This window comes from Solenopsis invicta, chromosome 6, assembly GCF_016802725.1.
Source record: "Solenopsis invicta isolate M01_SB chromosome 6, UNIL_Sinv_3.0, whole genome shotgun sequence".
Classification (NCBI taxonomy): domain Eukaryota; kingdom Metazoa; phylum Arthropoda; class Insecta; order Hymenoptera; family Formicidae; genus Solenopsis; species Solenopsis invicta.
The window spans coordinates 7229011-7241049 of record NC_052669.1 but is presented as its reverse complement, the minus strand read 5'-3'; the positions used below and the strand labels follow the sequence as shown (position 1 = coordinate 7241049).

The following is a 12039-nucleotide window of genomic DNA, read 5'->3' as shown; positions in this document are numbered from 1 at the left end:
CTGAAACGTTTATATTACGCTCCGATCAATCGATTAGAAATTCAATGAATAAAAAAGAAACTATGATAGGGTAAATATAAATATGTAATGTAATTTAACTGTAGGCGCAAATTTTTTAATACTTCGCTTTTACAGCTATTCTTAAATATTCCTCGTCGAGGACGAGTCGCTGATCGTGTGAAGTTACCTCCTTTGCTAACGAGTTCACCCCATCTTGGGAAGATGTCGTTGCCGGTGTAATCTCTCATCCAGTGGTTCGCGTCCTCGCTGCAGTTAATTTTTAACGCAACCCTTTGCCGTTAAGCCCTAAATAAGACGCAACGTTCGCTTCGTTCAGCTACACAATGTATAACTTGATGAATTGTAAACGAGATATAAAAATTATGGGTGGATGCATTTTTAATAAGGTAACTGCTTTACTGCTTTTTCGCATCTTTGTAGGGCAAACGCGGGCTTATCCACCGTGCAGATTTCATTAGAAGCGTTTTAACAGAGTTTTAAATTTATCATCCAATTCCCTAGAGCTTTACGACCGCTCGTGTTTTACCCCCTTTACTGCAGAAATGCTATATATCCCTTTATCTCGTGCCTTTTCCGGTATACCCTTTACTCTCTCTATGGTGTTAATTCCCTCATACAACATATTAAATAAATTAGTTTCAAGGTTGACAAAAATACAAACGAATCACGGTAGTTTGTTTTACACGCGGGGCCTCCGAAGTGGAAACGAAATATAAGAATGAAAAGTGTATTTTACAGCAACGCGACATTGATGCTTGACGACTTTTAATTAAACGATTAATGAAGCTCTCGCGTTTTATCGCACGCATAATTAAGTGCAGTGCAAATATAATTACAGAGAGGACAACATCATCGAGAGATCGTTGATACTTTAACGGTTGCATGTGAAACAATGTCGAACATTCCGCATTCCTGCCGTTGCATTGAGATTGCCCTGGGGCCCTTTAAAAAAAAAAAAAGAAAAAAAACAGCGCGGCCCACTTGACACTCCACGCGCGTTCTTTCTCCCTTTCGGCGTGTACAACTTGTCCATAAACGTTTCCTGGACTAACTGGCACGTGCCGCGTGCCACCGGTACGCAAAATTTCCCGTGTCGGGTGAGCGATGCGTGCGCGCGTGTACGTGTGTATGCGCGCGTGTATCCATGTGTCCGGGTTGCCTGCCTGGTTTTTTTTTCTTTTTTTTTTTACCCACTACCGCAGCCCCGGAGTATCACCCTCCACGGGAGGGCTGCTTTTTCTAACAGGTGGTGGCCCACGGCCGCGTTTTTTTCCCTCTCTCACCCCTCCGCGCATCTGTTTTCCCGGCGTTTTTTTTTTTTTTGCTTTTTTACAGGTGCACCCATTATCCGCCGTTCTGCTTTCGCATCGGTATCCTATTCATTTTCCACGGACCGTGGCCGGCCACTCTCCCACCGACTGTCCCCGCGTCGACGCTTTTTCACTTAATTAAAGGTCATAAACTGGCCGACGCGACCGCCTTACGACGACGGCGGAAAAAAAGAGAGGTAGGAGGGAGGGGAAAAAAAGGAGGACGTACACTGTCCGCAAATTGCTCGTCTCGCTTTTTCCCCGTGGTTTTCCTCGCAGGAGGACCTTAAGTGGCATGAAAAGTTAATTACCGCGCACACGACGAGCATAAAAAGCGACAGCGTAGAAACGCACTACCGCGTAATGTCGCTGGGAGCACGAGTACGTGGGTGGGCAATAAATAAGGATACTTTTGGAACAACCAGGGTGCCTGACAGAGAGCCAATTAAATGCCAGCTATTTTTCAATATATCGTATATTGTCCTTTAAACTTTCACATGTCGCATGTCCCTCTTTGCATCGAATAAAATTTTAATATAATTTTAGATTTTACTAAAGGAAGTTATTAAATTTTAGAGAGCTGTAAAGAAAGAAAAATAATCTAATCTACCTACGATAATATCAAAAAATTCGATTGAGTACGACAAAGAGATGTCCACGTTACAACCGATGAAGAATTTAAGATCTTAGATCGAGGACGATATACGATAAAGTTGCATAAAGGCGCGGCGAACGCTAAAAGACGCTCGATAGAGGATCGCACGCGTCGGGAGAAAGTACGTCCGCCAAGATCTTATTACTTTATTGCCGCGCGGCCGTTAAGAGAAAAACGCGGCCATTGTGGAGCAGCGGACGAATCCCATTCCATTAGAACAAAGACGGGGATTACCAGCCGGGCAGATTGCACCCCCGTCGCAAATGAAATCTCGGCTGGAACTTTTTCCGCGTTTAACCTCCCCGCGCTGGAAAACGGACCCCTTCCTCCCTTCTTTCCGTCTTCGTATTCTAGCTACTGCCGCCGCCGCCGCCGCCGCCGCCGCCGCGAGATGAAAGAAAACTTTTCACTTTCCACGCCGGGTTTGCTCGCGCGGTCTCCGCAGACCACGAAATCTTCTCCGCTCGCTCGCCGGATAAAAGGCTACGAGGGGTGACACGCGGTAGGGGCGAGCGCGCTCCTTCTTTTCCGCAGGTACTTTTCTTTAACGGCGTCCGTCGGAAAAGCCAAGGGTGGAGAAGTCCGTGCGCGCGGCGGTGGGGGAGTCGAAAGGAAAAGAAGAAGAAGGGGGTAAGGAGAGTTTTTCTTTCTCTCTCTTTTCACCATCTCGGCCTCTCTCGCAAAAAGGGGTGGCAAGAGCGCGGGTACTGAAACAGGGGTGGGGGTAAGACCGGCGGTTGGCGCCCCTTAACTGCCCCTCACCGGGCAAATCAATAAAAATACGAAAGTGTTCTTCTTCGGGATACCGCTCGCGCGGACAGATCCTTTCGTTCGCCGCCTAACGGAGAGGAGAAACTGCGAACCAAGCTGAGCTTTATGCATGCAAAAGGAAATGCGCTCTTCACGAATATATACGTATATTTTATATTACACGGAAAGAACGGTTATGCCCCAGAATAAAAAATTTAGCTGAATATAGATGTGACAATAATTTTGTTAGACCATTAAGATAATTACGTAGGGAAAAGTTGCTGAATGCGTATCGATCTTGTAAAACGTACCTATTCGACATTTTACATTTTTATTTTATAGCAACATATAGTAACAGAAATAAGAAAAAATTAATAAGAAATGAGTAATGTAGATAAAAATTTTAACAAGTTTTATTTTGTTTTGTGAACATTTTTAAAAATCAAGGAAAAATTTACGTCTGATGTAAGTTTTTTTATCAACTTATATAGCTGATTAACGTAATTATGTAATTTTATTTTGAATTATACTTTTATAAAGGAAGACTTGATGTAGAATATTTTACATTTATTGTACATACACATTTACAATTGTTGTACAAGTTAAATCGATATTTTTATAAACACTATTAAGTTTTCTAATCACCATAAATGTTACTATAAAAAAAACACGACACTAATATAAGATTGATAAGCGATAATAGTAAAACTAGCAATTGCTATGAATAAGAATATCAATTATAAAAATCAATTCAAACCAGTTTTATTAATTCTTACCTTTTCATTATTGTTATTAATTATTGAATATTTAAACGCTTTTTAAATAAATTATTATTAAAATAAATATTAGTTTAATGATTCCTTAGATTTTTTTATTTATTTAGTAGGCAATTAGTTTTCTAAATTACACTTTTTGCATCATGTTATAAAAAAGCTTATAACAAATTAATTTGCTATTAATGAAAGAATTAACATGTAATAATAGATGACTGAAACATCGAGCTACAATTTTAAACTTTAATTTGCATTTGAAGCAGCACGAAATGCGAAATACAATAAAAAATAATTTAAGCTGTACGCATTTGGAAACCGTCTCCTAAGATGCTCAAGCTGTTTTCTAGAATGTGAAAAATTTTTTGCAGCATGCTTATCATGTTTGAACTTCCTTCGTAATTATTATAATTATTTACTTCACAATTAGTTTTAAATTCGTATCTACCTAAATTTTTAAATATTTCAGCAAAATCGTTTTTTTGTTATGTAACATAAAAGTCAAGAATTTCTTGAGAATAAAAACATATACAATATAGTTGATATCACTTTTTTAATCTTGATATGATAAGATACACACTTACATATCAATGAACGTGGGCAAAAGAATCAAGTATAAGATAAGAAAACGCGGACACATCTATAAATATTTTTTTCACTGTAAATAAGAATGTATTTCAAACAGAAGAATATTTTTATTGAAAAACTGATAATACATAGAACGATACCGTTTACGTTAAAATAACACAAGTATAAATTATTCGTACCTTTTTTGTTTATGTGTACATATCTACTCTCGCTAAAATGATTTACATACTACATACACTAATCTAACATAAATTGATCACATTAAACGGTCATCGGGTCAGAAAGTATTGGATTAACTAATCACGATAGAAAACTAGTTAAAAGCCTCGCTCAAGTGGTAGTCATTGTTTCTTCGTCGTCTTCTTCATCCTCAAGTGTCGTGGCATGTGTTGCTCGCAGCAAACAGCGCTCAAAGTTTGGCGGCGAGCGAGTCCCTCGGACGACCCTCGTGTCGTTTTCAAGTCGGTGCAAAGTACCTTCAAGTCGAGAATACTTGTAAGTCGAAGCATTCCGGAGAAGGCGAGGCGGCGCGAGATGTTTGACTAGCGTCTACATGCGGGTAAGAAAGTCCTCGCGATTACACGTGCCGTCTTAACACGTGTGTCCTGTAACAAGAAAAAGTAACGCGAGGATGATGGCAGTCGTCACACGATTAAAGCTAGATTGAAAGTATTATTAAATCTTAACAGCTTCGAAGATCAAGCACGTTTGAAAAAGTTTACGGAATTATTGAATTTACTTGTGAAAATTATTATTATTGTTAAAATAAAGCGTGGATTGTAGCAAATAATTTAATTTATATTTATATATTGTAGAATACTCTTCATGGCTTCAAGCGCAACGTGCTTCGTTAAGGACTGATGTAGGCGAATAAATAATTTTTGTTTCGTCATACCGAGCCACCGTCTCTTTCAGTTTCGAGGCGAGCCATGGAAAAATCCTTCCCCTTGCCGATAGAACGGGCGAGATAGCCGAGGGTGAATCTTAAAATACAACCCCTCCGAAGACTGCCGACCCTGCCACCGCGCCGCCCCCGCTCTCCCATCTCCGGTTCCTTCGGCAACCCCCTTTGCGCGTATCCCTCCCCCCTTCGCCCTTCTTGTTTCGGTGGTCGTACACCCTCGCGATCTGGCAAATCATCCGACGCTACGTTCTTTTGTTCCTTCCTCGTGCCGTGAAAGATTTTCGCCAGATGGAAAAGTCGGAATACTTGGAAGTACTCGCGAAATGCCGGCATAAATTTATTCGTAAGAACTTCAATACGGCGTGCAAATTCAGCGTTAAATAGAAAAGATTGAAGATGCATTCTGTTTAACTTAGATATCCCTTTCTTTATTCCGGGAACCTGTTTGGTTTATCATATTGAAGGTAACTATTTTCTTAGAATAAAAGTATATAACGTATCAGCGAAGAAAGATAGCTTAAAAATTGATAAAGACTGGCGCGGCCTTATCATATCTTGGAAGTGAGGATTGGCTGATGTTTGAATAAGATTGCGCTTTTACTCGTTACATAATTGTTGCCATTGACTTGTGTAATTCTTAACCGTGGCGTTGCCACGCGCGAAAATCTCAATTGGCCAGAACTTGACTTGACGTCATTAAAGAAGGGGACAAAAATCCCGGGGCCCTTTGTTCCAAGCACGCCATTTTATCACTCCTCGCCTCCGTGCCAGACGAATACACCCCTCTTTCGGCATATTTCAAGTGACAAAAAGCATCCCTTCCGAGGACTGAGATTCATTTTCTAACCGCCTCCCCCTCCCCCACTTTGTCTCGCCCCCGCGTTGCATAACCAACGTCTCGCGCATTAATTGCCCTTATTCCGTGGCAAAAAGCGAGCAATATTTTTCAGCGTCATGTTATAAGTGTTATAATCTGATTACGCCAAGTTTTATTTTAGCTTATTCTAGAGCCTCTTTGAGAAATTGATGTTGAAAAGATGCGAGTAAACGTTTCGAGTACATTGCTCTCTGTATAAAATTATATCGCGAGTTTAATTTATATAAATTCAGAAATTTTATAAATAAATGTAGCCCCAATGCTAAATTTCAAGTTAAATGTTCAAATTAAATAATAATTTCAATTCTCGCGATATTTTTATAAAGACGCGACACGTACATTACATATATGTATCGACTTACATATGTAAAGTGTATGCAATGGACATCAGAAAATCAAGCGATAATAATATACGATAATACGATCAAGTCTTGAGAAGGGATTTCTCTAATCAGTAATTCAATATAGAAACGATTTCAAACTTTGCCAGCTCATGGAAAAGATGATAAATTTGATTTCCGTTTCTTCCGAGTTCATCATGCAAGCTTCCAGGAAATGTCTCATCGATATGAAAATATATAAAAATATAATTTAATATATAATTCTAATGCAATATTATTTTCCATTTGTTCTCGTTTGTTTTTTTAGAAATTTAAAATTTTAACTTTAATTAAAACGGTAAATTTTAATCTATTTTTATATATTGTTTTCTCTTGTTTTTTCTTTCTCTCTCTTTCTCTCTCTCTCTCTCTCTCTCTTTTTCTCTTTTGCCTTCTTTCTTTTAAAAGAATTTAGAATAAATTATCTTGAAGAAATAAATGTCTAGCACGCTCAGAAAATAGAAATAGAAATAAATACAAATCGACATCGAATTATCTAATCCTCGAGCTGTTCCGTGAGCATTCTATTTTGTTGCGGTTCAATTTCTGTCGTGTATATTTTAGGTATTAAGCGAGCCATCGGCCATTTTATTCGTCTTTCATTTCCCCGAGCCGCGCGTCGAGGGTCGGGGATGAGGCGGGTGGATCCGTAGTCGAGGGTGAGTCGACGTCAGAAAAACCACCCTCGTCCAATTCAGCCATCCTTCCACCCCCGGCTTTTCCAACCCCTTTTCGCCATTCCGGTCCACTTCATGGCAGTCGATGACTGCTGGCTTGCTACGGAGAAGGGGGTGCTCTTTGAAAAAAAAAAAAAAGTAAATCCCAAGTAAAATGGCCGTGTAACGTTTCCGCTCCTTTCTCTCTCGATAGGGAAGAAGACAGAGAGAGAGAGAGAGAGAGACAGAGAGTTCATTTTCATGGAATTCAACCGGGTCAATTTATAAGACGCGATTCGGGCTTCGTCGAGAGGCGGCGTCTTTACGGAGTTCGGTTTTACTTTGAGATTAAGGGGCTTCCTCGAAACTTGCAATTTTAATTTTGCCTTAATCGCTCGTCTCGCTTAACCGTGGCGTGGATACGAGAGAAAACAAGCCTAGGTCACGACGATCCGCTCAGCAAAAATTGGTCCTATTACTTCGTTGGTAACTCTAAAATTCTAAACTCTACGATTATAAAATTTAAGAGATATCAAACATCCATATTTCGTTCAAAAATCTCTCTTAACCAGTGATAGCCGGCAGATCTTTCAGCGGCATAAATATACTTCTATGTATGATCAATTCCAATCCCGTGAAAACAAATATCTTTTTGTAATCAGCAATACGTAACGAAACGTCGAGTCGGAAAAGAGCTCGTTCGCCAGATAAATATTTAGCCTCGACGTCCGGAGCGACGTTTGAGTCACGGCACAACGACATCCTGTCGATTTCGTCAGGCGTAAGCCACGGAGGACTCTCTGTTTTCCTACAAAGAACGTGACCGGACTCGGCGACAGGATCAACGATCGCCGGCCGTAATACGCGCGAGCGTTGTCGTCCCGTCGATCCGGCAAACGACGGACGGAATCAAAGCACTACCGAAGGGAGCTTAAAGCGGCACTGTTGCGCATTCCAAGTGAAACTTTAAAGTCGATCGCACATATATACACGAAACTTGGCGCGAACTCAAATTTCGGTGAAAGCATCTCGCCGCCGCCGTCTCGCACTTTCCGACGCTCGCCGTCGCGAATTTTTGCGGCCTCTCGGCTCATCCTCGCGATCGTCTTTTCTACGTCGACGAACTGACGAACTTCGCGAGATCTTCTCACTGCGCGACGCGTGCTGAACTTGGCGAATCGATATACCCGTTGTTCCTTGGATGCGAGACTGTACGCACATGTCCGACACGGCGTAAACTCTAACTCGTCTTCGATATAGGGCGCACACTGGCCATTCCCCACCCCGTTCCACTTCTGCGGGGCCCTTTGATCGTCGCGAAAAAATCCAGAAACCCGTTTCTCAAAAGTGACCCTACCTGGCGGTAACGGAGCGCGGCCGAAGGGGAGGGAGAAACGACGTCGGAGGGACAGAAAGAGCGAGAGAGAGAGAGAGAGAGGAAGAAGGAGAGAGTAGGACGCGCGGGCCAAACGGCCCTTTCCGCATTAGCATAACCCTTACGGTTTGTCCACGTGTGCGCCGGTATGCCAGGGGGCCTGAGTAGAACTGGTCAGGTAAGTTTTTTCGCACTTTTTAATTCCCGATGACCAGATGCCCGGCCGGCCTGCCGGCTTGCGCCGTAGTAAAGGGAAGGGCGCCGCTCCTTTGGCCTGACCTCAATGAGAGATGACCTCCCCTTCTCGGCCCCGGATGACCCCATAAAAATCGCGGAACCGGTTCCCGCTTCCCCGGGATTTTTCGGACGTTTTAACGGCCGCGCGAGGAACGTACCGGGTGCGTACGAACGCGTACGATGAGGCTTCAGGTAAACGCGTTACCTCGAGCGCCGAGTCGTTACGCTTCAACGTGACCGGCATGTGTTCTTCCCTCGGTAACGTTTGGCGATACTTGCGTGAGAACCGAATAATTACATTATTTCGACATTCCTACAACTATCGTCTGGTACAATCTCGTTGGACAATATTGAATTTTTCTGATCGCAGTAACAGTTTATATAAACAAAAAGCAAACTCTGATGAAGATTTTTATCGAAATTTTCGTACGAATTGGAATACTTTTCAAAAATACTGAGAAAGTTTGCATCTTTTCTTAGAATTTTTTAGAATGTTTTTTTTTTAGAATTTCTGTATAATTTTATAACTTTTTTAGAAAATTTCTCAAACGTTTTGTACGAATCTTGGAATCTTACTTTAGAATTTCCATATATGTAAAATTTTATAAGAAAAGATGTGGACTTAATATTTCCAATTCGTACAAAAATTCTGAGGAAAATTTTCACCGGGGAAAAGAAAGAAATCGTCTCGTTTTTATCAGGTAGCCTATAAAAGATCAATGATATAGAATACAAAGTTTCAAAGTATGAATGGCGATGATATTTTTAATTATAAAGTATATAATGTATAAATCTCTTTCTTAAAATATGAGGCATGAAGGTTTAAAGAATACGCTTATATTTTCTATTTCTATTGATAATATCTTCGACGTCGTATTGAATTGAATTATTTTCATATACAAAAAGTTCAATAATTGTAGTTTGTTTCAAAATTTGATTTCGATTTCTATCATAGGTGAAAAATTGTTCTTACTGACGGTGGCAAAAAATTTTTCAGGGGTAGATAGAAATCGAAATCAAATAACTACAATTATTGAACTTCTTGTACATGAAAATAATTTGCTTCGATATGACATAAAAAATATTATCAATAGAAATAAAAAATAAGCGCATTCTTTAAACCTTCACACCATACATTTTCGAAAGAGATGTAGAGAAAAAGAATATAAAATTATATATTTAATTTACTCTTTTGCTCCCCCCCCTTCACTTTTTCTTAATCTTTAAAGTAAGATGAAACATTTTCAAAAATAACCGCAATCCATATAAGAGTTTGGAAAAGCCTATTACAAATCATAAAATACGTCATTATCGTAAAAGCGACAGCTCGCTTCGTGCGTAGATATTTTATCTACGGACTTTAGATGGACAATCGGTTTTCTCGTAAGACGTGTCCTCCGAGGTAAGGTGAGCGTACGTCGAAAGGCGGGACAGCGACGGGGAGCGCAGGTAAGATAAATCGCGCGTATCAAAAGCATCCATTTCGGTGTCAGAGACTCAAGTTTCCAGAGTTCAGGAATCTCTCGAGAGGATCGACGGGCGGCGGGGGCGGATGAGGTATGACCCGGTGAAGGTAATGGACTTAGGTACAGCGACCGCGTTGCTACAATGCGCGGCGTTACCGCGCGATGTGAAATTAAATCGATGCAATCGAACGACAACCTTCGTACGCTACCACGCTTCACGGCCGATTTAGCTTACGTCTACACGCCGCATTATCGACGGCGGTGCGTTTGCATTCACGTAAACAATCGCGCGCATTAAACTGAATCGTTGGAAAACGCGGAAACGCGATAGGAATATTTGCAGCAATAAATTTGTCTAATGAGGCGCGCGTGAAAACGAAAAAAAAATATAAAATATATATCGACAATTCTTGCGTTATTTTCTTTATTTACATTCAGATCTCGTCTGTAATTTTTTCAAGTTCAATCTTTAGTTTCGTGTTTTCAAAGTTGCGTCTCAAAGTTACTTAAAGGATTATTGTATTCGGCGCATAATTTAGCGTTTCGTTTGGCTTTGACTTGCCTTTACATATTGTAGGTGGAATCACGGCCATCGAGAAAATTTACGGCGAAAGAAATTGGAAAACGGCGAAACACTTCGCAGCTCCGTTTGCTCCGAGGGAAGAAAAAGTCGAGCCCAGGGCGGTTCTCGATTCCCCTTCCCCGGGACATGGAGCCGGTGAGAACTGACGAGGGTGGGTGGGCCAGCGCGGGGGTTGACGAAGGAAGAGAGACGGCGAAGGCGGATGGAGACGGTGGTGGAAGGAGGGCGGCATTAATTACGGTCCTTTATTATAAAAACTGAACTCCCTCCGGCCAGGAGAGAACGAAGAGAGAGGCAGATAAGGAGGGAAAAAGCCCCCAACTCTCCGACGGCTACCGCTCCCCGCGGCCCGCGTCCACCCTCTCTCGGTCCGGCCACCAATCCTTCCGACAACCCCGTGCCCCCGCCGCAGAACGTCTCCCTCTGTTCAATTTAAAATACTTAATCTGTCTTAGTCCGGAGCCGCGCGGGGTTGTCAAATGCAACTGTTGTCGCGGGCGACGACTGTCTCGCGAGAGTTACGAATACGCTCTCGATACCTTCGTCTTGAAATATCAAACGCGGAATCACGGAGTAAATGAAAAAAAAATTCTATTCTCGTAGATACAAGCGAAACGCAAGAGCGTTCCTTCTCGATTCATAAACCTGCGACGTCGTTAAGGCTAAAAGTGAAAAAAGAGCGTTCTTAATCGGACGTAACCATTATATTTTTATAAAATTTGATTTTTTTTAATAATAATGAAACAAAAATTACAAAAGAAAAGAACTTACCATAAAATTTGTATATTCTTTTTATCGTAATATAAATTAGGATATACTGTGTTTTCTTTTCTTATTGCCGTTTCTAATTCTTTATTAGAATACATTTTTTACATACGTGATAACTTGACAAATTTCTCACTTAATAAATGATGTTTCGATGTATCATAATTACACAAGGCATTACCATATATTTTCGAATGTTCTCTACGCGCAATTGCGCATCGCATTTACAGATTCGATAATCAGACGGGCACGGTGGTCGCTGCAGTTGAGAACCACCGTGGAAAATAAGAAACGGGAAAATGGCGAGGATTTTAATTTGCATCCCCCCCCGCCCCTCTCGCACCCATCCACCCATCCGACCACCCACCATCCCCGCGACTTACCACCCACCCGGCCTTGTCTTTTGCAGAGCTCGAGAGTCTAGCTACTTTCTCCGGAGGGGTGGTATAGAGAAGACAAGGGGTAAGAGCGGGCCACGGGATGGCGGCGCGCGGGGGCGAGAATAGCGGGGTCGGCGCGGGGGGCAAACGGTTGGAAATATCATAGCCGCACGCGCAGAACGAAATTACCGATTTGCCTTGGGCGTTCCTTCCTTTTTTCCGATTCTGCCGAGCTCTTCGCTCGGGTCCGCTAAGCTTCATCCTTCTCCCTTTATCCTTCTGCGTTCTTCCCCGCGGTCTCGCCTCTCTCCGGCAGACCACC

At 41.7% G+C, this 12039-nt stretch overlaps 1 protein-coding gene across 1 annotated transcript; it reads right to left on the bottom strand.

Annotated features, from left to right (window-relative positions):
* Positions 1-4181: 4181 nt before the first annotated feature.
* On the bottom strand, positions 4182-5841 carry LOC120358074. Its single transcript, XM_039450778.1, has 2 exons — positions 4990-5841; positions 4182-4699 (listed from the first exon to the last, which is right to left on the bottom strand). The coding sequence occupies exons 1-2, from the start codon at positions 5398-5400 to the stop codon at positions 4637-4639; spliced, it is 474 nt and encodes a 157-aa protein (XP_039306712.1). The 5' UTR covers positions 5401-5841; the 3' UTR covers positions 4182-4636.
* Positions 5842-12039: the final 6198 nt, after the last annotated feature.